The 26,944-nt window shown below is 45.2% G+C and overlaps 1 protein-coding gene across 2 annotated transcripts in view; it reads left to right on the top strand.

The window, feature by feature from the left end:
* The window catches only part of INPPL1 (inositol polyphosphate phosphatase like 1), a 1,017,870-nt gene that overhangs the window by 749,922 nt on the left and 241,004 nt on the right, over positions 1-26,944 (top strand). For both annotated transcript variants that reach the window (XM_069640289.1, XM_069640290.1), the window contains one exon: positions 6,761-6,860. In XM_069640289.1, the coding sequence (XP_069496390.1) occupies positions 6,761-6,860 (100 nt within the window). The remainder of the gene's footprint in view (positions 1-6,760; positions 6,861-26,944) is intronic.

The following is a 26,944-nucleotide window of genomic DNA, read 5'->3' as shown; positions in this document are numbered from 1 at the left end:
GAGCGTCTCCCATCATCCTAGCTGACTTTCCACAGATAAGAAGCCAGATTAAAGAAGCCACGAAAGTATGGCGAATCCACAAAGGTACACATGAATGGTGGAACTCGTCTGCAAAAAAAGGCCTGCGTTTCGACAGTAAAATCTATGTGGCGTAAAAACTGTTGAGAACCCAGATTTCGTGTGTATTACAATCTTCCTGTGTAACTTACTCTGACTATATAGTGAGTAAAAAGGCAAAAATAACCTACCATAGATGCCTCAAAACACATTGAATAACTTGTGAAATAAATCTGGAATCAGTTGGCTAATCACACCCGTATTGGGAATAGTAACGGGGTATTGGCAGTGATTAGAGGGGCTGCAAAACGGGCATTACCCATACAAAGTGTGGCAGAGAATGCATGGTCTGAGCATATTGCTGCCACCTTGAATAGTCGGATACAGCCAGATACTCATCACGAGAAGCAGGTCCAGACGGAACATGCAATAGTTTAATCAAAAAATATCCACTATTATGGGCACAGGCGCTTCATCTACTCTCTACAGAGATTAGTAGGAGTGGTATCCTCCCCACCTCATGGCGGGAGAGCCATATCTTGCCAGTCTATAAGAAAGGATGTTGGGCAAATCCTGCACAATATAGGATGCTGTTGGATATCCCTACAAAAATAGTTGCCACGGTCATAACCAGATTGGCTTTAGACTAAATTCTAACACCACTTATAATCTACTGATGTTAGTGTCAGCAGTTGAATATGTAAATATGTAAATGTGATTTAAAAATCTGCGGTATATGTAGCCTATATAGATTTTCTGGCTGTTTTCGACACAGTGATGCACAATAGGTTATGGTCAAAACTGATAGTTTAGGATATCCTGAGAGGTCTATTGAATGATTGTTTGGCAATATTGTATGCAGTACCCTGTGGGAGACTGCACCAGCCTTGATCTCTTGGCAATAGTTAACCCAACCTTTGGTATAAGCATGTACTACACTTGTTGGTAGAGTGACTGAGGAGCCAGGCTTATCTCAAGAGGGGCCAATGTGAGCAGTAAGGTTACACAGAGCTTCACAGTGACAAGTATCCAAATAAACACTTACACTCAAGGTTTCTTGTTTAAACAATTATTAATTTAACAATCAGTTGAATAAGCCTTCTTTAGAAGGGAGCAATATTGAAGTAACACAACAAATACACTTCAAAAAGACACTCTCTCATTTTCTTTAAATAAGCAAATGCCCATTTGGGATGGCACACAGGTTCTTCCTATACCCTGAGGTGACTTAAATAACTAGGACACTGTGGACATTAATATATCACTGGTACATTTAGAACAATACTGAGGTTGTGTTAAATAAGGAGAAGATAAGGGAATAAAACAATGGTTAACAAATATTCTTAAGCAGGTAAGTACTTTTTGAACCATCCAATCCAAAGTAAATCAACCCTTTCCTGGGGGAAAGGTAAAGCACAAAGTCTGAGGTAAGAAGAGACTTTCAGGGAGCCAGGACAGCCAATGTTAGTTGAGCAAACGTCTAAATGAGCCGAAGCCCTTCTTGCAGGAAGATAAAAAGTATTGCACAATGTTTTAGAAGTTTTTGTATAAAAAGAAATCGCTGTAGGGCCACAAGCTAGGAGGCTTGCCAGTGGCAAAGCTGCAAGCAACTCTGCAAATGCAACCAAGACAAGTCTCAACTGAGATCTAGCAAGGCTACACGACAAGCGGTAAATCCTCTTAGTTTTACAGTACCTTTTGGTTAGAAGAAACACTGCTTCCAGCTGTCTTCTGTTCCTGTGTAGGTCTGCAGATCCTTTTGTTCCTGGGCCTCAGTCGTGGGGGATGAGAGGGAAGACGTCTGGGGACTCCTGCACTACGAATGGAAGGTCGGTGGCAGCCACGGGCAAACTTCAAGTCAGAAGCACTTTGCGGTTTCAGCTCCTCGCGACTCTCGCAAATAGCACCACTGCGGTTCTCTGGTGCCAGTATGGACTTTCCTCGCATCTGGGGTCCAGCATTCTGTTGAGGTGGCTCAGGCTTGGTCAGTCCTGCTTCATGGGAGTCCCGAGGATCTTCCTGGAGCTCGGGTCCGACTTAAAGACACTGACTCGATTCTGGTGTTCCTCTCCCTGGCAATCGGTTCCTGCAGCAGCAATGGAAGTTCAGCCAGCTCTGAGAGGATTTCCAGATGATTTCGTCTTGGGGTCGATTGGTCCCACCAACCCAAGGGGAGAAGCAGGGCTTCATAGGGCAAACCAACAAATCACAGAAAAATACATGAGAGAGTTGGAAAAAGGTCTAGCTCTCTCCAGTTTAGAAATTACAACTCCTAACGTCCAGCAAAAAGAGCTGGGGGTCCCTAAGGTATAAGGGAATTGGCACATTTCTGATAATTCTCCCCAACAATGATCATGTTACTCTATCGGGACACCAATATAAGAGTATGTCTTGATGGAGGAGGCTGACTATCTGAGTCCTTCCCCACTGGAAGAGGATTTGAACAGGGCTGCATACATGCAGCAACCCTTTGTAATCTCTACTTAGCCGATCTGCCAGGGGCATTTCGAAGCTTTAATCAAGATTGGTAATCAGAAAATAAATGGCTAGGTTATGGCGATGATTTACTGTTGTTAGATTAAACCCAAAAGTGTCTTCAAAATCTATTAGAGAGTTTGCACACACATGCCTAAGACAATGCCTTTAAGTGAATATTAGTAAATCGAAAATCATGATCTTTAGGGGAAAATCCACAAAATGCCAGCTCAAGGTATGAATGGAAGTATGATGGAATGCCTGTTGAATGTGTTAAGCAATACAAATATTTGGGAGGGATTGTGGAAGAAAATCTAACATGGAACTGCCACTGGAATGAGACTAAACAAATGCATAAGTATAGCATATGCATTGAGTTCCTTTATTGGTCATCAAGGAGGGATATCCATTCAAACTATTTTATTATTGTATTCTGCTAAGATTCTCCCTGTCCTAAGGTATGGTGTCGAAGTGTGGGGGAGCAATCTAGCTAATGATTTAAGTTGTTTTGAAGCAAAGATGCTTCGAATACTATTCAGAATGCTGTAGAGTCTCCTAGTGGAATTCCTCCCGTTGGAGTTCAGTATTAAGGGAACTATGGCTGTGTTCATCTCCAGGGTCACCTTATGGTATGAAAGATTGTTATCCCTGGATAATGGTACTATTATTGCGAGTTATTTGAAAACCTTTGCATCGATTGAAGCATATGAATACATGGGTACTGTGGTCAAAATTAGGAAGACACACATGACCTGGCTTACCGGGTATAGGCGTGACAGCGGCATGATCAAACCTTGGTCATGTAAAAGTTGGCTAAAACAGAAATTTGTGAGCTTCTAACTATGAGTCCAACCTAGTTAAACTAGCGACAAATACGAATAGTGGCCGATATATGACTTGCATGATGCAGCATGACTCTATGCCAAAATATGTGATGGCTTACCCCATTAACATGATAATTAGGCAATATCTATTGATAATATGTAACAGTTGCCCGGTGCTTGAAACTTTGGGAGCATGTCTCCATATAAACAGAGCGGTGTGCCTATGCCGCCTGTGTGGCAACAACACAATTGAGTCTCTGGAGCATATTCTGATAGACTGTGAACGTTTGAATAACATGATAAATGGGTAAAATCGTACAACAATAATATAGACTGTGATGATAAACCTAATATGTGGCATAAACATATGGAAGGCAATTACACCAATTTTATATATTTTATGGTGACATTTTATGTGCAATTGTTGGAGAGAATTCTCAGAAATGTGTTACCTTTTACAGATTACACTTAAAAATATTATCAAACTGGTCCATGAACAAAAGTCATTTACATGTGTAGTGCTGTGCAATTTTGATTTTTCCTGCACGCTTACAAGGCGAGCGGTTGGGTTTATATATTGGTACAAATGCATTTGGCAATCATGATTTCACACACACTTTTGGTTTAAAATAAACACTGGGTGATTTCGATGTTTTTTAGACCCTCCCCCCTCACTGAAAGGTCTGTTGGGGAAATTGGACAGTAACAATTGCAATGAGTTGAGAATTTTGCATTTCAGACCGCTCCTCCACTTAAAGGCATGTGTTAGGGAAGATGGCCCATGGAATTATCCAATTAAATTGGTGTCTAGTTTTCAGCGCACACTGGGAATGGGCTTTGTTAAATTCGAATTTGAACTAAATCACCTATGGTTTTCTGCCACGGGGAATTCAATGAATTAATATTTTTAGTTAAATAGGCTAAGGATATACAGTTTCATTCCCCCCACCCCAACCACCCCGCCCACTATAAAGGCAAAGGATTTAAGGCACGCAGAATCCCCCACCTTTTGGTTTTAAATGACGCTCTGTTTAAAGTTCAGAAAAGCCACCTGCTTTCAGGACCCTCTTGGAGGACAGGACAGGGGTCTGGTCACTCCACTATTAAGGATGGCCCCCAGCTGTTCACCATAGAACGAAGTCAGCTTTTAGGCCTTCTCAGCAATAGACAGCTCCACCCTGATGCAATTTAGATTTTCCTTTGGTGTCTCCTTGTGGCTGTCGGATAGTAAATTTCAGCAGCTCTCTGATGGTAATTTCTCCAGCTTTCCCCCTTGTCCCAAAGTGCGTCCACTTTATATAGCAGTGATGACACCATCAAGATTTAAATTTTGGGCAATTCCCTGCAAAGGTTCTTGCAACTAGGATTGGACAGTTACCCTTTTCTCTCCTTCCAAGTCCAGCCTCCCTCTATGGTTTGGTTGAGGAGTCTGGAACAGACATATGGCAACTTCCATCTGAAGTCCCTTTTTGCTTTCATGTCTACGTTGTGGAAATAATTAGTTGTGGCAGAATTTACTAGTAACAGATATATATTCCGATTCAGCTAATCATGGGGAATTAAATAGTCTGGTCTGCACCATGTCGCACATCCATTTGGCAATTTTCTGCAGTTTTAATACAAAAAGTAGGATAGTTCGGAACATGTAATTTATTACCCACATTCCTAATTATATCCCCCACCAGTTTGCCAACCCTTAAATCCAGGACATGTTCTTACCAGCCAGGAACACCTTTTTAGCTCGCCATTACCATTCCCTAAATCGCAGGTGGATGCATTTTATTTCAACAAAATCGCCTGTAAATTACCCAATAAAAAACACATCAATCAAGGAAGTACGACTTATGGTTGTTGAGAAAAATGCATACATGTTTTTATTAGTTTCTTTGTCGTTTGAAGTGTAGGCTGCAGCTCATAAACACCTGGGGCCTTGGCAACACAGAGATCCTCCTCCCCACAATCCTGTAATGCACCAGCTAGAGCCATTTACCTGCTCAGAACTGCCTTCAGAGATCGCAGGTCTTGATTTTTGACACCCTTTGGGCCACATTTTATTGAAGTTGTAAACAGTTAGGATGCACAAACCAGGCTGACAGTGGGCGAAGCCACTTGTGAATTTGCCTGTTGTCCTTGGCTGAAATGAACTTGCTTACTGCATTGTCTAACATCAGCCTTTATTCTTTTGCACACAGCGTGTTTTACTGATCAGCGTTGACTGAAAGTTTTTCGCTGAACGTGCAGGGCTGTTTCTTTCAGTCATTACAAAATAAACATTTGATTACTTGCTGTTAATTTTTTCTGCTGAAAAGTGGGTGTGAATGCACCCCCTTTTGATGGGTAACAGTTTCAGTGAAAAAAATGCTGTTTATTTCTCAGCCCACAATGTGATGTGCTTTTGCAATTTACACTGAGATTACACTTTTGTTTTAGCTTTCTCTGTATTTCCCCTGCATATAGACACCTACGTAGTCTGCCTAAATAGGCCCAATTTGTCAGTGTGCAGGTTTCTGAATGCTGGCAGATCAGTTTCCCAGTGGGCCCTTCAGTTCTGTTGGTTTGGGGCCTTTTATTACACCCCACACGGCATAACCCATAAAACAATTGCAGGGTTGTGGAATCGCGCTGTGGCCAAAATGTGATGATTAAATAGCACCCATGTCCTAGCAGCATCATGAGTTTACATTGGATAACGCATCAAAAAGGGTTGCAGCAACAAGGTAGCTTTAGTAGTAGCCCCTTTAACCAGAAAAACAAAGTCAGATATCTAGAAAACTAACCGGCAAAAGGCAACACGTTTACTGGTCCCGTAAAAAGCCGCTGTAGAACCCCTACAAGAAAATTCTGCCCTAACAAATGGCATCGGGCAACCAATGAAGGCCACCCCTTTTGGTTGTAGTATGTGTTATTTAGCTGCTTTAACACAAGAGAGGTTTTAAACTATACATAACTGGTTTGAGGCTGTCCTCTGTCATTGATGAACAAAGTTCTCTCACGTCACATTTTTTAGGAATGAGTTTGGTGGTGTCGGACCATTCCATAAAAAATAACACCACGTTTTATGCTATATTCCTATGGTCGCTCTATTTCCAGCTGTCATAAACTAAATGACTTTGGGATCCGATATTTTTTGGACGGTCCCTTCTCATCATGGATGCCATAGTATAGGATCAGGTTTGTTTTGCTTAATTTGTGGATTTCATAATTACTTTCTTAATAAGCATTGCAATTATAGCAGTAATGGTACATTTGTGGACTGCAATGTTCTCTTTTGGCCCTTCCTCTGTGAACTAAACCGCATGTTGATGATTTTCATGGATTTTAATATTGTAACCTCTGGATAATGTTGGCAAATGCGATAACGATGACTTGTATGCGTCAGCTTGTTCGGGTGTTTTGTCTTGTAGGAGATCCTGAATTACATCAATCGCAAGGAGTTTGAACCTCTGCTGAAGGTGGACCAACTGAATCTGGAAAAAGAGAAAAATAAGATTTTCTTTCGCTTCAGTAAGTGGCATTTGTATTAATAAAGGGTGTGATTTGTGAGAAGACTGTACAGAACATGCTTGCAAGGGTAGATATGGAAAAGGACAAGCAGGACTCTTGAGGGTTGAGTGGCAAGGCTCATAAGAAGATGGAGCAGAGGGTGATCTAGTGAGGTGAAGGCACATTTAGGGAATTCCAAACTAGGGCTGGGAGGTGGTAGAAAAATGATGGAAGACCAGGATGCCCTGCATGTTAAGGTGTGACCAATGAGGAAAAGATTAACAGACATCACTTTGGAGTGCAACTATGTCAAACTGATATTAGTGAAAAGATGTGCAGAATGGTCTTTGGAAGGTAGCTAGGTGAAGCTCCTGAAAGTATGGAGCAGACCAATTGAACTTCCTGATCGTTTACCCAGGTACCTACCAATGAACTTAAAGCAGTTGTCCACTAACGACTTGGCGAAGGGAAGGACCATTGTGGTAATACCTAAGGTATATGGTTTGGACATTCAGTATCCCTTTTTCTACATTTTATGTACTGTGATGTTATGGTCTGTGGTTCTTAAGTGTAACTGGAACACAATATTACCTGAAACAGTGAAGTGCTTTCTAACCCAAGGCTTGGGGTTGCCTGTACTGTATACTGTGTACATATCTGGGAATCTTTTATGGTGTGTAAGATTGATTTTTTTAATAGTATATTTTTATATATTTGAGTGGCACTCTAATACCTAACCATTTTTGAGTGTTGTTAATTGTGCTTTTACCCAAAACTCTTGTCCCATGTCTAAGCCTTATGATCATCAAAATGGTATATTAAAGAATACCACCAGGCTGTAAAGAAAGCAGCCAAATGCATATTATGTTTCCCTCCTCCTGGTAGTTTTGTAGAACATAGAGTATGAGGGTCAGGTTAGGTTTTCACACAGGACGGTGAACTTTGTTTTGGACATCCTGACGTCTGTCCCATTAGCTAGTTGTGTTGAGACAGGGAAAGGCCTTACAGATTTAGGGACATTATTTTCCCACCCCTTTTATCTATAGAAATATATATTTGTGAAAGTGTTTGTATGTTCGGGGTTGGCTCCAGCCCCATAACAGTTGGTGGGCTGCAATTTTGGTCAAGGTCGGCATACCAGCCTGGGGTGTACTGGCAATAGTGAAATTTGACCAACCGCACCCATTCATCCTGCACAGGGATGGAATAGGGTCCGACCCTGTGCTACCAGTATAGGCGATTCCGGGAGATTGCCGATTTTTGCGATTTTTCAAAAATAGGCAGTTGGGACACAATAAAACATACACAAGGCTGTAGCAGACCCCCACATGCATGTCGGCTACAGACCTGGGTAACGCTGGTGGGTATGGCTAGGTATTAGAATAAAAGCATATTGAGAAAATCACTACCTGTATCAGTTTCTCCTTACTCTGAGCGTCTCCCAACTCTCAAGCATGTGTACTGATGCTTCAAATTGTAATGTGGGACAGGTGTTGGGAGAGGGTATACACAATGGCTATAAATGAGTAAATGTGGTAATGTTTTTAGGTGTATAGACAAACCATGGAAAATGTTTACGGTACCTGGCTCCTCGGTTGTATTTTTGTATGCCACAGGATAGATCCTGGCACAAGTTTGGTTACCCCATCAGATGGATTTGATAATCAACTGATGAGGAAATTCTTCTAATTTGTATCAGTAATTCTGTAACGGTTTATTGAGAGGCCACCCTCCACACGGGTGTACAGAAAATATATTTATATTTATTTGAATTATAAGTAATGGAGATCATAATAAAACTACACACGCCACCTTCTCTGTGGCTCACAATTGAACTACTTTTTACATAAATCTCACAATTTTGTTTGGAAAACGTAAATCACAATACTTTACTTTATACAGATTTCAATTCAAGGAATAATCAATACTGATCAATGAACAAAATCAATTTAAATATGCAGTGCTGTGCAATTTTGATTTTTCTGCGTGCTTAAAAAGGCTAGCAGTTGTTGGATACCTGAGGTCTCACTTTTGCAAGCACTTCTCACCCCAGACCCAAAAACCCAAGCATCAATTACATGCAGCACCCTTCTTTTCAAAGGCCTGGTCTAGGGAGTGGGGACAGTTTAGAAGTTTGTATTTTCAGACCGCCCCTCACTTAAATGCCTGTGTTTGGGAAGTTGGCAGCTTAGGGATGTTTCTAGTTTAGGGACAAGTGCACCCCCCTTCCTTAAAGAAGTTGAGGTCAACAGGACAAATAAGATTACCCAGTTAGATTTCAGACAGTAGTTTCCAGCGTACACTGGGCATGAGCTTTGTTAATTTGGAATGTTAACAGAAATCACTGCAGGGTGTTTTGCTAAATGGGAATTAATTACATTTATATTCAGTCCAATAGGCCAAGGATCTACCAGGTGCTCACCCGGCCCCCCCATCCACTAATGGAAAAGAACCCACCAATGAAATGGAATGGGTTAATTAAATAGACCCCTCTGCCCCCCTGCTAACCTTTTATTGGACATTCTACTTACTTTTTGAAATCTCTGGGCTTGGAATTCAGGGACTGAGCAGCTTAGCTTGTCTGGGGAAAAACAGGATTCTACCCAGCACTTCAGTCAATTGAATCCCACAGCACTTCAGTGAAGAACCACAGCCTCTGCTTTTCTAGTCTCCCCAGCAATATTTCCACCCAGATGAAACTTCAGCAAATCTCCTTTGATAATTTTGGGCAGCTTTCTCTTTCTAATCTTTTTCGCAGCTCCCTCTGTTGGTAATTTGTATCAGTTCTCTCCTTCTTTCATAGTGCATCCACCTTATATATCAGTGATGACACACTCAAGATTTCAATATTGGGCAGTGCCCTGCAAGAATTCTCGCACGTTTTGAATGGTCCTTCCGATTTCTCGCCAACCCCCAATCCCATCCCCGGTCTAAGGATTGGTTCAGGAGTTTAGAACAGAAATATTGCAACTCCCATTGGAAATTCCCTTTTTTTTTAATGTCAACTTTAGCCAGAAAGTAGCTTCATGGCAAAACTTTGTAATTTACTAGTAACTGAAATTATTTATTTGTGTGTGTGTGTGTATATTTATGTATGTGTATATGTATGTATTTGTGTGTGTATATATATATATATATATATATAATCTTCAGCTGTCGTTTCCGCAGTTGGTGGAGGAGCACTCCTAGGTCCCAGAAGGATTTACAAAATCAGGAAGCCAAAATGCAAAATTGTTTCACTTTATTTGAATATCAAAAGGAAAAATCCATAAAATCATTGCACATCCTCATGGCAAGAAAAAGTTTTCACAAGCCACTCACATTGTGGCCCTCCCAAGGTAGCTGGCGCATAGAAGATGGAGTCTACGCGTTTCACAGTCCACTGACCGCTTGTTCACAACTAGTGACCTAAACATTGTAGAGGGTTAAAATACCCCATGTGACATGTGGACAGACATAGAGAGAGGACTACCCAATATATCTGTCGGATAACCGTGTCGGCCATATTGGAGTGGGTCTGTTTTATCATAGGGTTTACCAAAGCCAGGCGGCTATGTTTCTTGGCCCTCCTTTTAAGTAACATGTCTTGAAGCTTAGTGAAGATACCAGTTATTAACATAAGGTTTGTGTGTCCCAGCTTAGTCCTTGTCGTTGCCTCTTCATTGTGTGATGGAGATCAAATGACCTGCTGCATAACCCTGTACAGATGATACTCTTTGGTAATTCCAAAGGTGATAGAAATACCATACTATTATAAATAATGAAATACATTTAATATTAATTTAATATTATTCGCAGCATAGCTAAAAAAATGCATAATGCTATTAGCGTGCCATGAAGTGCATAGTGTACATATTGCTTAATCTGAAAAAGTATTGCAAATTGCTCGCAGCATAGCTGTGAAGTGCATAATGTCAGCAACGTAGCCATAAAGGGCATAGTGCCCCGATTTGTTAGGTCCAAATGGTCCTTCAAGACGCCTGCCATATTTGATATAAAAGGTTGGCGGGTATTTGACTAAAACCGTCACCGGCTGGCCTTCGGTTTATATAAACATATAGTACCTGTACCTTGGTTCAAAGTGCAATGTGCTAGCAGCAATTTTGAAAAAAGTGCTATTTGTCTCTCCCTCCAGAAAGTGCAAGTGCCTATAATTCTGCCAAGGGCAGGTACCAATCTTTATACACAGATTAAAATCATAAAAAGGTTTAAAATCTCAGTATGAATGGCCACATGTCACATCTAATCAAAACCCTACAAATATCATTGTGAGTTGGATCACCCAAACCCATCAAATCCCAAAGGTGAATTAAAATTACAGTCTCTCCTGTTAACCCGATATTGGAAAAGAGAGAAGGTAGGGAACAAAAGACCAACACAACAGACAAAATCTCCAAACGGACAAAAGGACTTATTATACCACAGGAAATCCTTTCTTCTCATACTGGGTATAATCTACTCGGGAGAGCAAGTTCGCTTGCATATCATGGTCCACATCAGTACTCCGATCAAAATTCTATCAGTCTCATTGCATCATAACAATTCAAATGTTAACCCAGGAACGTGTAGAGTTCTTCATCTGTATTGTTCCCAATGGGAGTTTTGCTTTCAAAATCTAAGATGCAACAAGTTCCTTTTTGTCGAAGTTTCTTCTCTCTGTTACCCTCTCTGGGATCGATCTCTATCTTGTGTATCCCAAAGAAGTAGAAACTATCCATCATCGCCTCATGATGATCACTAAGGTGCTTGGCCATGGGGTCATTCGGATCTTGGTGTTGAATGGCCCTCACATGCTGTTGGATCCGAATTTTCAGTTTGCACTTAGTACTCCCGATATACCATTTCTTACATGCACATGCCAGTACATAAACTACAAAATCTGTTTCGCATATGATCTTCTCCTGAATAGTAATGGAATTACCTAACATCGGATGTTCATAGAATACACAGTTTTTTTGCATATTTGCAAATGTTGCATCTGGTGCACCTTCGGAAACCAGGCTTCTGTGTTTTTAGCCATGTTTTTATTTGTGGATAGACCATCCATGAAACTTTGTACAAAACTGTCTTTCAGGGATCAATTCCGTCTGTAACTTATTTCAGGATTCATTTTCAGATTTGCAGCCAAATCCTTATCTGCCAGCAAGATCCTCCAATGTCTACGGAATATTCGTTTCACTTCTGTTACCTCATTGTCGAAGGTTAGAATCATTCTCGTAGTTTTGTTTTCATTTATTGGTTCGACTGGCTTGTGTGAGCCTGTGAGGAGTTCCGATCTTTCTTGTTTTCTTGCTTTAATTTATGCTTTCTCTAGGACTTTTTTGGGGTAGCATTGTTCAAGGAAACCAAATGCTGCACTTTTTCTGTCCTGATCATATGCCGCTAGGGTGGAGCTGATCCGCTTAATTCTTAAAAACTCTCCATACAGGATGCTCCACACCAAGTTCTTGGAATGTCCACTTGTTGCATGCAGAGGAGTATTAGTTCCAGTAGGTTTTCTGTGCAGCTCGGTTGTTAGGGTCTGGTTCACAATCCTTAAATTCACATCTAGGAAGGTTAGAAAGGTATGACTATGTGGCTCTGTGAACCTTAAGTTGTGTTCATTATTTTTGAGAGTTTTCACAAAGTCTACCCAGGCTTTTTCTGACCCTTTCCAGATTATAAAAAGGTCATCAATGTATCTTAGCCATAATACAACATCTTCCGTGGCTATTTGGTTCCTGTCCGACCATACATCTTTTACTTCCCAAGCCCCCATTGTCAAGTTTGCATACGATGGGGCAAATGTTGTGCCCATTGCGGTGCCTTGCACCTGTCTGAAATATTAATTATTGAATAAGAAAACATTATTTGTGAAGCACAAATTGATCATTTCAAGAATCATTTCTGTGTGTTCCAGGTAATTTAATGATCTGGTGTTTAAAAAGCTTTCACATGCGTTGATGCCATATTCGTGTCCTATGCATGTGTATAAAGAAACGACATCCATTGTTGCCAGTATATAGTTTGTGTCCCAAGGTATATTTTCAATGCATGTGAGAAAGTCTGTTGTGTCTTTTAGGTAGGATGGAAGAGATGACACGAAGGGAAAGAGGGTCTCGTCTATATACCTTGACATATTTTCAAACGTTGAACCTATAGATGAGACTATGGGCCTCCCTTGAGGTTTTTTCATGTCCTTATGCATCTTCAGGAGAAAGTATATTGTAGGAATTGTTGCATTTGGGATTGAAAGGAATTTACAATTTTCATCTGTTAAGATGCCCTTCTCTTCCCATTTCTTAAGGAAATTATTCATTGTGTTTTCTAATTCTTGACTCGGGTTGTTTGACACTCTCTCATAACAATTCTTATCGTTGAGTTGCTTATATGCCCCCTTAATATAATCTTCTCTGTCCATGAGGACGATGTTGCGTCCTTTATCTGAGGGCTTTATAATGCAGGTCTCGAGGGTCTTTAATTCTTTCAGAACCACCCTGTCTGCAAGTGATAGATTGTCTTTATGTCTCGATCTTTTCTTTCTCCTGAATTTCTGTAGATCTTCGATCACAAGTGTCTGGAATGCTTCGATATTGTTCCCCAAGTTGTTAATTGGATTAAACTTTGACTTCTGTTTTAACTTGCTCTTCTTCGTCCAGTCTGTGCTAATGTTTAATTCCTCAAAATGTATTGTTATCAATTCTGGATTTGTCAAGTTCTGTTTCTTCTCCTTTTTCGAGATCAACCAGTTTTGCCAATGCCTCGATGTCATTGATTGTTATTTCAGTTCTACCACCTTCTTTTGGTGGCCTCTTCATTGTGCTTTGGTTGATTGCAAAGAATTTCCTTAAGCGTAATTTGCGTACAAAATGGTCGAAGTCAATTCGAGTTTGTACGTAGTTGAAATGGGCAGTTGGGCAAAAGTTCAGACCCAAGCGTAGAACTTTTTCTTGTTGTGCAGTCAAAATACGTTTGGACAGATTGATAATTTTTTAAACTGTGTTCTTTCTTTATACTGGCTCTGTCCCAGAGCGCAGTAATCTGTCCGGGATACTGCTTGCTGTTTTTGTTGCCCCTCTGCCCCCTCCTCGTTTTGATCGACCTCCTCTGCTTCTCCCTCGATTCTGGTAACCTCCTTGTTTGTTTTTGTTTTTTCCCATCCTGATGTAATAGTCTCATTGTCTAAAAAAAAAAAAAAAAAAAAAAAAATATATATTCCTGAGGCTTGTGGAATCTGCTTAGATCACATGCTGTGCATAGGCCGACATCTAGTGGAAGCTGCAGAGTATTACAGTTTGTTTTTCGAAACTCGAAAATGGGCGTTGACACAGGGCGTGCCAGTAATACTATCCCTAGTGTGACGTCCACTGTACCCAAGATCCCTCACGCGTCTAGGATCCTCAGATTGTTTTTTTCCGCCGTACTGGTCGGAAGCATTTTGCGGAGTCGCCTGGCCTTAGCCATACTTTTACTCTATTGACATCCTTCCCCACCCCAAAGTCGAACTTCGACTTGACGCCGGCTGGAGAAGAAATCGACCGTCAGCTGCTGCACGACGGACTTGGGCCTCGGAAGGCCGCTGGCCTCGGGCTGGGCCTGGTAGGCCGCTGGCCTCGGGCCGGGCCTGGTAGGCCGCTGGTCTCGGCCCTGCAAGTAGGGAGAGTGGGGGGTGGTACATACTCTACACTCTTGGTATATAGGTACATTTCCTACACTTAACAGCCCGCTGCCTCAAGGTGCGTATGGAGGGTACCCCTTTTCAATTCTGCCCCAAGTGCAATCGCAAATACCCTTGGGTCGACAGGCACGCCACGTGCAATCTCTGCTTGCCGAGGGACCACCCCGAAGCGAACTGCAGAGCGTGTAGTAGCTATGGGGAAGACCCCCGGCGACACAAGTGCTTCACATACTACACACACTAAGTCCAACCGAGACTCGACGACGTCTAGTTCTTGGAAAGAGGCACAGACAGAACGGTCCGATTCAGTGTCCTCTGGGCGCTCTCGATCTAGATCGCCGCATGACTCCAGGCAATCATCCACTCCTGCCAAGAGTGTCTCGCTCCCTAGGCTAACAGAAGTTCGATCGTCGGAAGACAAAGACGACTTCCACCCCCAGGCCGCGCTCCAGGAGTCGGAGCCCGCAAATTAAAGCCAGCGAGGCCCCACGCTCGAAGGACAGGGACACCTCTCCCGATCCTCGACGCCAGGCGTCGAAAAACTCCGGAGCCACTAAGGGACAGGGAAAACACTTTTCTACGCACGGGGAGGGGGGAAAACAGCAGAAGAAACTACCTGTACTTTCTTCCACACCTGTGAAACACTCCACTCCCCCCTAAACAGACAGACAAGCCCAGGTCTGCTGATAGGTCCAAAACCAGCAAAGCTACTCGAGATAAATCCAATAGACTTGCTGAGAGAGTCATTACCAGTTCCAAAAAATGGTCCAGTGAAGACATAGATGGGGTCATGTCAAGAATGTCTTCTTTGGCTGATTTTTATGATAAAAATCCAGAACATTTCCTCTCGTATGATCCACAAGGGGCCACACCCTCAGGCTCTACTGATCCTATCCCCCGAGTAAGAAGGGCCGGTTTTAAACCCCGATGAGGTCTGAACCCTTCGAGGTACAACCTTACGCAACACCATACTCACGGTATCAAGGAGAGGCTTCCTTTTGTGAAGACCAGGAATTTGGTATGATAGGAGAGCAAACCGGGACGGGCTACTATGGGGATGATGAGGACCAGGAAGAAGAAGAGGATGACCCGGAAACATACAGAGTAGATTCCCCGGTAGAAAACGAAGCCCCGGTTACCGACTCCCTGGTCGATAACCAACCCCTCCTAAATGAGGTTCTCGCTCGCGCAGCAGAACATTTCCACGGTGTACAGGAGGAAAGGGACTTCGCAGAACAGTAAGTGGGAGAAAGGAGGCCTGTTGCCCAGACCATCCCTATCTTTAAATCCATTCAGCGGAGAATAGATCCGTCCCTGGTGAACCCAAACCTCACCAGAGCAGTCAATCCCAGGGTTGAAAAACTTTTCAGGGCAGCACAGTCTGACCCTCTCTATATAAGAGGACATCTGAAGCCAGACTCCCTAGTTGTCACCAACACTCGTAAGAGGGCTGGGACACCCTTGTCTTCGTCAGAAGCTCCTCCCGACAAGGAGAGCAAAAAACTATACGGTTTCGGCAGGAAGGTAGCCTCAACATCCGCCTATCAAGCAAGGATTGCTAACTCCACCACCCTGTTGGCCAGCTACAACTGCCATCAGTGGGAAGAAGTCGCGGCTCTCATAGCCTCTGCTCCTGAACCTTTAAAGGGCCAGTTAGCTCGGATTTCCGCAGAGGGTAGAGCCGTGTCTGGTTGCATTTTGAAAGCAACCTTCGACGCCGCGGACAACGCAGGCAGATTGATAGCAGAAGGTACTGTTATCAAGAGACATGCGTGGTTACGGCAGTCTGGTTTTAAGGCAGAAACTCAGGCATCATTGTTAGACAAACCGGTGGAAGCCGATCTGTTGTTTGGTAAGGCGGTCGAAGACGCACTGAAAAACGCCAAGGACGAATACGAGACACTCAAATCACTTGGCCAGTTAACCAATAAACCCCCTAACCAGAGAGGGAATGGTAATTTTTGTCGCCCACGCGGCCAAAATTCCCAGAGAGGATCTAACTATTCCCAGGGGCAGGGTACACAGTGGAACAACGACCAACAGTCTACCCAGGGTCACGGCAGAGGTAATAGGAGAGGTCGTGGTAAAGGCAGAGGCAGCCCCAGTAAGGGAGGCGGCACGCCTCCACCAAAGCAGTGACGCTCAGTTCAGGGTCCCTTCTCACGCAACCCCAGTAGGGGGACGCATTTCAAACTTCACCCAGGCTTGGGAAGGGATCACATCAGACAGATGGGTGCTGTCAACAGTATCCACGGGATATTGTATAGAGCTACTGCAGCATCCCCGGAACCATCCTCCACGACAAAGAGTACACTCCTTAGAACATCAGAAGATTCTCCCCGAGGAGATCGCCATTCTTCTACAAAAGGACGCGATAGAACTCGTCCCGGGACACCAGGTAAACAAGGGTATTTATTCAACTTACTTCCTTGTGCCAAAGAAAGACTTGACAATGCGCCCAGTATTGGATTTACGGCCTGCCAACAAGTATGTCAAGCCCCAAAAATTCCATATGACCACGCTACAAGAGGTAATCCCCCTCCTAAAAAAGGGGGGATTACATGGCAACCTTGGATATGAAAGATGCTTATTTTCATATTTCCATGTTACCAGCACACAGAAAGTACTTGCGCTTCAAGGTGGACAGTCGCCACTACCAATTCAAGGTACTGCCCTTCGGGATAGCTTCAGCACCAAGGGTATTCACCAAGGTACTGGCGGTGGCGGCTGCACACCTACGCAGGGAGGCAATCCCAGTGTACCCTTATCTGGACGACTGGCTCATAACGGGGGAAACCCCAGGAATTTGCAGGACAAACATTCAAAGGACTATCGACCTCCTCCACGAATTAGGCATCTCAATCAACGAGAAGAAGTCAAGTCTGGTGCCAAGCACCTCAAAACAATTCCTAGGAGCAATCCTGGATACCCAGGAGGGGTTGACCTTTCCTTCAGAAGAAAGAATTCGGAATATACTACTGCAAATTCCGCATTATCAGTCCGGTCAACAAATAACGGTACGCAAAGCAATGCGTTTACTGGGCATGATGGCGTCATGCATTTACCTGGTCCCCCACGCGCGCCTGCGCATGCGTCCCATGCAGGAATGGTTGGCGAAACAGTGGTCTCAGGCAAGTGGTCAGTGGGACGATCTAGTGGTCGTTTCGCCAACACTAGTACAAAGCCTTCACTGGTGGACAAGAGAAAATCTTGCACAGGGAAAACCCTTTTACGATCCCGAAGTACAGGCAGTAGTCTCTACAGATGCTTGTCTGACAGGGTGGGGAGCTCACCATCTCCACCACACAGCTCAGGGTCTCTGGTCTCACTCAGTGGCCAAGAACCACATCAACCTGCTAGAGCTTCTGGAAGTATTCAGAGCGCTTCAGGAGTTCGAGCCCCACCTACTAAACCTGTCAGTGCAAATCCAGACGGACAGCACTACAGCCATGTTCTACCTGAACAAGCAAGGAGGGACTCGCTCGCCAAATCTGTCCAAGCTTGCCCAGAAAATTTGGATATGGGCACTCAGACGGAACATCTTCCTGTCATCACAACATGTTCCAGGGGAGCTCAATTCCCTAGCGGATGCTCTGAGCAGAGTCTCCCTCCCAGAAGAACACGAATGGGTTCTTCACAGAGAGGTCGTAGAAGATCTCTTCTCTCAGTGGGGCTTCCCCACTATAGACTTATTCGCCACAAGCGAAAACAGACAATGCCCAGGATTTGCATCCAGGTTCCCCCAACCAGACTCCCAGGGGAACGCCCTGTGGATGAACTGGTCAGGGATGTTTGCGTACGCTTTTCCACCAACTCCTCTCATCAGCAGTGTGGTGAACAAGATGAACAGGGAGTCGATGACGCTCGTCCTAGTTGCTCCCATGTGGGCAAGACAACTGTGGTTCCCACACCTACGCAGGATGGCGGTGTGCGAGCCCATCAAACTTCCAGCCTGGTACAACCTACTGCCCCAGCACCAAGGTCAAACAGTGCACCAGCAACCCAACTCAATGAACCTGGCAGCATGGCTCCTGAGGTCATAGAGTTTGGACACCTCAATTTACCACAGAGGTGTATAGACATCCTAAAGGAATCTAGGAAACCAAACACAAGGCACTGTTACTTTGACAGGTGGAAGAGGTTTGTTATCTGGTGCCAGAGTAGACAAATCAACCCGGTTGATTGCACTCCTTCCACTATTGTTAGATACATGCTCCACCTGCTAGATGCAGGACTGGTTTTTAACTCACTGAAAGTACACCTGGCAGCCCTCTCGGCTTACACCACTTCCCATAGCAAGGTTTCGTGGTGGAAAGTACCAGTAGTTAAAGCCTTCATGGAAGGAGTAAAGAGACTTCACCCTCCTATTTCAAACCCACCACCAGGGTGGGACCTTAATGTGGTGCTAGCCAAGCTCATGGGCCCCCCTTTCGAACCCATGCATAACAGCAGTCTCAAACACCTGACTTATAAAACGGCCTTCTTAGTAGCTATTACTTCTATAAGAAGGGTCAGTGAAATTCAGGCTCTGTCAGTGCAGGATCCCTTCTTTACTGTCCATAAAGACAAACTGGTTTTACGCACACACCCTAGGTTCTCACCTAAATTTATATCCAAATTCCATGTAAACCAGTCCATCGAGCTTCCGGCTTTCTTCCAGAACCCGCAAAGCTAGGCTGAGGTGAAACTACACACCCTAGATGTGCGTAGGGCGGTCCTCTACTATGTAAATAAAACCAGACCGCTAAGGAAAACAGATCAACTGTTTGTCTCCGTAGCTACAGGCAGAGAGGGGGGATCGCGTCTCTAAAGGTGCCATCTCGAAGTGGATTATTAACTGTATCCAGCTGTGTTACTCACTCTCTGAAAAGACTCTGCCTTTTACGCCAAGGGCCCACTCTACTAGAGGCATTGGGGCCACTCTGGCTTTCATTGCAAATGTACCCCTTGACACCATTTGCAAAGCAGCTACTTGGAGCTCTATTCACACTTTTACTCAGCATTACTGCATTGACACCCATTCCAAGGCAGATGCACAAGTGGGACAAGCGGTTCTAAGACACTTATTTGCTCATGACCCTTCTCACATCCCACCTCCTTCTTCTGGTACTGCTCGCTAATCTATGCACAGCATGTGATCTAAGCAGATTCCACAAGCCTCAGAAGGGATACATTACTCACCGTAATCGTATTTCTGATGCTTGTATCTGCTTAGATTCACATGCGAACCACCCTTCCTCCCCTCCGAGAGAAGGCGCATGATTACTTGTAGTCTTACCTTTCTGTCTATCTGCTTGGATTATCTGTACTCACGCTACTCCTCATGCTACCTCATGTCAGAAAAAATACAATCTGAGGATCCTAGACGCGTGAGGGATCTTGGGTACAGTAGACGTCGCACTAGGGATAGTATTACTGGCACGCCCTGTGTCGACGCCCATTTTCGAGTTTCGAAAAACAAACTGTAATACTCCGCAGCGTCCACTAGATGTCGGCCTATGCAGAGCATGTGAATCTAAGCAGATACAAGCATCAGAAATACGATTACGCTGAGTAATGTATCATATATATATATATATATATATATATATATATATATATATATATATATATATATATATATATATATATATATATATATATATATATATATATATATATATATATTCCGCTTCAGCTAATCATGGGGAATTTAATAAAACAGCCGGGTTCGCACCATGTTGCATGGGCGTGTGGCAACTTGTAGTCGTTTATACAAAAAGTATGATAGTTATGAACATGCAGTTTACTCTCCAAAAGCCACATTTACGCACCACCAGCTCGCCAATTCTTAAATTTAGGACATTTTCAGAGCAGCCAGAAACACATTTTAGCTTGCTATCACATTTTCATAAATCGCATGTGGATGCATATGATTTCAACAAAATCACCGTGGAATTATCTTAAAAATGGCAAATAAAAGGATGCAGTGCGTCTTGTGTTTGCTGAGAAAATGTATCAGTTATGATAGTCCATTTAAACTAATGGGAAATCTTCATATGTATACATATCTTGGCTCTCGTGGACTGTGTTTTTTAAATTTATTTTTTTAAGGCCGAGGTAAAAGCCCTTTGCCTCTTTGTTTGAAGTTGGTGGGCAGTAGGTCGTAAATAGTTGGGATGCATTGGCTACACAGAGATCTCCCACTGCAGATAAGGAGCCAAGCCGGCCCTGTGTTTGTCATGAGGCCATGCTGACATCTGGCATTCTGTCCTTTTATCTGAAGTTGCCCACCATTTTAATCTGAAAGCTTCTATTTTCTTGTATATTTTTCAGAGTTCAGCTTTCCTTTGATTCAGCCCCTGTTTGCAAAGCTCCTCCCTACCTTCCAGTTGCACACTGGCCATTTGCCCTTCAAAGAATGAGCTTTCAGATACAACAGGTCTGGCAATGGGGAAAATGGGTTTTGAACACCATTACAGGCAGACCACACTTTTAGTGTAGTTGTAAATAGCTGGGATGCAAGAGTTTCAAAGGAATTTCCTCTTCAGATTCAGAGGCCAGCAGGCTTGCAGTGGGGGAAGCCATTTGCAAATTCTGCCCAGAGACCCACATGGTTCACTTTCCTTTTGCATCAGTGGATCCCTTCTTTTTTACACACAGTATAGGTTTTTAAATATCCCAGCTGAAGATACAGGGCTGTTTCTTTCAGTCATTAATAAAACACATTTTTAATTATCTATAGTTCGTTTTTATGCTGAAAATTGGGTCTGAGTTGTCATAGTGCACCACCTTCGGATGGGTAGCAGTTTCAGTGAAAATACTGCAATTATCACTCGGCCCGAAACGTGCTGTGCCTTTCCAATCTTCACTCTGATTACAATATTTTCAGCTTTCTTTGGATTTCAATTGCAGAAAGACATCCATAATAGGCACATTTTCAGTGTGATGGGTTTTGAAGGCTGGTAGGCCATTTTTCCAGTGGGCCTTTCAGTTCTGTTTGCTTGGGCCTCTGATTAAATCCCACAATTCTTGGACACCATTTGAATGGGATGGATGTTGGAAGTGCTCCAAAAATTATTTTGCTGTGAGAGTATGTTACTCCCTGTTTTTTTAAGTTGGGTGTAAAATAATTTGTAGGGAGGGAAGAGTAGTTCCCATCCCCAATGGTGGGTACTGTTTAGGTGAGTAAAGATATACATTGTATTTCTTGTAGGCCATACTCTGTGCAGCTTTTGAATTATGTAAATTACCCATTACAGAGAAACGGGCAGAAGAAGAAAGTGTTCAATGGTGAATGTTACGAATGAAGGATTTCAGACTGGTGCAGAAACGATGAAGGGGGGTGGATGATCGGATGTCAAAGGGTAGTGAGTTTTAGTGTTTAGGGGCAAGACTAGAGAAGGAATGTAAGCTGGATTGAGGAACGGGTGGCTTCAGAACCGAGAGGAGGAACTGGGATTCTGTTCGAAGAGGACGTGATGGAGTGTCAAAAGAAAATTGAGAGGATAGCTAGGGGAGACTAGACCATGGTTGCTTTTGAAAATAATACAGAGAAAGTGGAAGAGTAAGTGATATTCAAATGAAAGCCAGGCGAGAGCGCAGAAGGATGGAGTAATAGAAGTATGAGGAGAAAGGTAGCAAAGTTGAAAATAGAGCTAAGTGGAGCAATATAAGCAAGAAGACCAATGAGAAGAGAGAATAGCAGTAGTCGTCGAGGCAGGAAAAGACAAGTGTAGAGATGAGTTGTTTGGTATCATGGAAAGTGAGGAAAGGTCGAGCTTTCCGGATGTTGTAATGCTAGAATCTAAAAGAGTGGGCAATGTTAGTAATGTGTGGGATGGGGACAGGGATGAGTCGAAGAGACCCTGGAGGAAATGAGATGGGAGTAGGAGGCAGATAGGGCTGGGGAGGTGCAGAGAATTGATGTCAAAGTAAGAAGAGATTTGAGCATGGACAACCCGTTTTGAGTATTTTTGAGAGGAATGGGAGAAGAGAAATAGGGAAGTTAGCAGGGGAGGAAGGGAATCAAGGGAAGTTTTGTTGAGAATAATTGTAATAACAGCTCTTTTGAAGTTTTAGGGAAAGGTGACCAAGAAGGGATGAGCTCGAGCTCTGAAACACTTGCATACGAGCGCGATACAAATAAAATATCTATAAAAAATGGGAGTGGCAAAGGAAAGAATAAGGACCGAGGGGAGCCAAGACGGAAGCAGTAGGGTGAGCTTGGGTAAGATAATGTTATGTCCGAAGGAAGCAAGAATGAAGACGTAGAAGAGATTGGTGGTGAGAGATGAGGAAGAGGATACGTTTGGAGGCAAAGATGAACAAAAAAAGTGACTATTTGTAAAGTAGGTGGCAAAGTCACCTGGAGAAAGAGAAGAGGCGAGAGAAGTATTGGAAGTGAGATGGGCCAAGATTTGGTTAAGAAGGAGAAGGTTGAAGAGATTGGAGATGGAGGGGTGGGGCACAATAAGGTCAGAGAAGTAGGTATTTTTTTGCTAATGACTGAGAGGAATTATAGGAGGAGTGTAGAGAACAGTATGCAAACTTTGCCACGGGAAGACATTTATTTCCAATTCTGTTCAGCCTGGCATAAGGAGGAAGAAAGAGAGAAGTGAAGGAGTATGCCAGAGTCGGGGAGGTTTATGGGTAGGGCTAAATAGCTGAGCAGGATGGAGAGTTAATGGTTGAAGAAAGATTAGAGCTCAGTGAGGAGAGCAGGTCATTAGTAGAGTGCAGAGAGAAGTCTGTGGGTGAGGGAAGAGCGGTTTCAAGAGACAAGATGAAAGTGACTGTTATAGCAGGAGATGTGGGTGGCTGTGGAAGGAGAATCTGAAGCAATGGAAGGAGAAATAGTAAAGGAAAGATGATGATCTTGCGTAGGGAAAGGGGTGGGTAGGACAGAGTAGGTATGAGGGATAAATGAAAAGATTAGGTCTAACACAGATCCTGCGGTATGAGTTGGAAGGGAGTGGAACTGGGAAAGATTGAAAGAATCGAGTAAGGGAAGAAATGTAGAGGATGCATCAGTGGAACACAGATATTATGCCTGAGCCAGAGTTCAGAAGAGGTTGAAATCTGGCAGGAGCCACCTTCTTTCAAGCATTCTTCTGTGGAAAACAAGACATCCACCATACAAAACGGAGGAGAGGCTGTATTCTGCTCATGAAAACAGTTCTCCAGCATGGGGTCTGGCATGGATTCACATGCTCATGAATATTCCCCGTCGTCAGGCCGGGAATCCTCGGTATAGAAAAAAATCAGTATCAGTTTTGTTTCTGATCTCTTTCTTAGTAGTAACCAATCACTGGTCTCTGGGTCATACTGCCCCCAGCCAATGACTGCCTTCTCCCTAAGCCCCGCCTCTGGCAGCCATCCTCAGATTTTTACCGCACGTTCAAGTGTTGGGAGTCCTCGTGCTGTAGCTCTCGAGCTTTTGCTGCGTTTTCATGCTTTTTCAGGAGATTTTTCTCATTTTTCGGTTAAATAGAGCCTCAAGCTCCACCGTTTCTACATCCGATCAACGGGGATCTGTTTCGAAGTTTTCTACGCCCCTCAAGGGTGAAGATTTCGTCGAGTTACGCTTTTGGAGGATTCCAGAAGTTCCGAGGCCTACCCCGGACATGGCCCAGGAGAAAGGAAGCTCGACGCCCGGGAAGCTGTTCAGGACCTGACCTGGATGCAAGCTTCAGAATATTTTCAAGGAGGACGAGCATTCGTTATGCCTCTACTGTCTCCATGAGGACAAGACGCACACGGAGAAGAACTGTGCGTTTTGTGGGAACATGTCAGAGCGGACCATGATGGATCGCCACCTCCGTCTCGCCAACTGGCTGGAAGGGAAGAGCCCGTCAGGCGAGAAGAAGAAAAAGAAGTCCGAGCGGTCTTCTAAGTCCTGTGAGGGCGCCCCGGCGACAGGGGCCCAACAAAAGGCTAAGCACCGCAAGTCCGCGGGCACCGGGAGCGCCGAACGGTCGAGCTCCTTGGCTGCCAGGCAGGGCGCATACTCCCCGGCGCCATCAACCACGAGCCAACGCTCTGGCTCGGGTAAGAGGGAGTCCGAGAACCCGGCGAAGCTTCTGGAGAGGCCCCGGTCGATCTCGAAGATTCCGGCAGAGGGGGAGCGAGGCTCGGACCCTCCCCCCAAGGTGAAGGCCCCAGGCGTCCAGAATGTGACGATGGCCTTAATTAACCCTGCTAAGACCTCGATTGAGGATGTCGCAGCGGCCCTGGCTCAGCCTGTGGAGGCTACACCAGTGGAGGCGACCTCAGGATCCAGAGCCTCCCTGCCACCGTGGAGGGAGTCGTCTTTCAGGCCCATTGAGAAGACCCCCACGAAGTCCTCGTTGGAAAAGGGGGGGGGCTGGTGGCCATCGTGGATACGGACACAACCTCTGAAGAAGAGCTCATCGAAGTCGTGGAAGAGGCCCAGCCCATCGGGAGAGATCCCGACGAGGGCGACGGCGAGAGCGACGGTGTCGCCGACAAGGCTCCTCAAGAGCCCTCGCGCCCGTCGTTTCTGGTGCCGCAGGACACTTCGGCGGCCATTTTGTCAGCGATTCAGTCCTTATGCTCAGAGATAAGGACAAGGTTGCCCCTCCCCCCGACGGAGGTACCTGAGCCAGACCCGACTGGGGAACCGGAGCCAGGACCTTCGGAAAGTCCACTGCATAAGAGGAGGAGGATGCATCCGACGCCACCTCTGTGGCCTGCTCTGCCTTCCCCCCCGGTCTACTACCCACGGGGATGATACAGGCACGGACACGGCTACGACAGGTACAGATGACGACGGAGGCGACGACGGGACGTGTCCCCCGTCGCCCCCTGCTCGGACTTCCCCGCCCGACGAGATTGGATCCTTTCATGCCATGATTTCCAGGGCAGCCAAGCTCTTTCAGCTCTGCCCAGAAGACAAGAAGGAAGGGTTCCTTAACCAACGGCGCAAGGCTAAAAGGAAGACGGTACTCGCCGTACCGCTTCTTGATGACATCTGTGATGAGGGGCTTGCCCTCCTCAAGAACCCTGGCACGGCGCCGGCAAAGAGGGACCGGTACGAGAAGTACCGGGTCCCCGACGCTGCCCCCTTGTGCCTTCGAGCGCAACTTACCCCGGATTCGCTCATCTCGGCGGCGGCAAAGAAGAAAGCTTGGGGGGCATCGGCCTCGACATCAACTTCCCCGCCGGATGGCAAGGGCAGGAAGCTGGACACGATGGGACGACGGATCATCTCTTCCGCAGCGACTATCAAGGTGACCAACGCCCTGGCTATCGTAGCCCGCTACGACAGGGAGTTGTGGTTCAAAATCGCCCCTCTGTTGGACTTCCTTCCGGATGCCAAAAGGGCTGAGGCCCTTAAAATCCTACAGGAGGGTGAGATTGCTTCGGACCACGCCATCACGGTGGCAACGGACATCGCCGACACCGGTTTCCGTCAGTTGGGCAACGGCGTTTGCTTGAGACGACGAGGATGGCTCAAGACAACGGATTTCCGCCAGGACGTACAAACCAAGGTTTTGGACATGCCCTTCGACAGGAACAACCTGTTTGGGAAGGCGGTTGATGAGTCCCTTCAGGCCATCAAGACAGACACAGAGACTGCCCGGGCACTGGGAGTGCTCCAACGACGGCCATCCTTTCGGAGCTCCGGAGGCAGACAAGGTGCCTCCAAGGGATCCGGCAGTGGCTCCTCCATGTACCGCCAAGCGGCAAGAACTTCGTCCCAGGAAGCCTACAGGGGACGCGGCAAGTGAGGTGGTGCCCGTCGTCGTCGACAGGGAGGTCAAGGAGGCAAGGCGGCCTCCAAACAAGATTGAACCGACCGTGGGGTCGGGCCCCGGCCGAAGCACCCCGTTGGGAGGCGGGCTGGCGAGGTTCGTCAGCGTGTGGGAGTCCATCTCCACCGACCGTTGGGTGCTGGACGCCCTGGCCCAAGGGCACGCCCTCGAGTTTCAGAAGAAGTGCCCTCGCGTTCCACCCGTGGCCAGGAAGGAAAATCACGTCCCTCAACTACTGTTGGAAGTAAGGGCGATGCTCAAGAAGGGTGCCATCGAGCTCGTCCCAAAGAGGCTTCGGGGCTCCGGAGTTTACTCAAGGTACTTCCTCGTAAAAAAGAAGACAGGAGGATGGCGCCCCATCCTGGACCTACGACGACTGAAAAAGTACATCAAGGCACAGAAGTTCCGTATGGTCCCCCTCCAGCACGTGCTGGAACAGCTGGAGGAGGGCGATTTCCTGTCGTCGTTGGACTTGGAGGATGCGTACTTCCACATCCCCATTCTGAAAAGACACCGAAAGTTCCTCAGGTTTGTGGTCCAAGGGCGGCACTACCAGTTCAAGGCCCTCCCGTTCGGATTGAAGTCGGCACCCAGGGTGTTCACCAAGTGCCTCGCACCGGTGGCAGCGTGGCTGCGCCTACAGGGGATCCACGTCTACCCCTACCTGGACGACTGGCTCATCCGGGCAAGGA

This window comes from Ambystoma mexicanum, chromosome 7q (genome assembly GCF_040938575.1).
Source record: "Ambystoma mexicanum isolate Mex_15411 chromosome 7q, UKY_AmexF1_1, whole genome shotgun sequence".
Taxonomy (NCBI): Eukaryota; Metazoa; Chordata; class Amphibia; order Caudata; family Ambystomatidae; genus Ambystoma; species Ambystoma mexicanum.
This window is presented reverse-complemented; position numbering and strand designations above follow the sequence as displayed.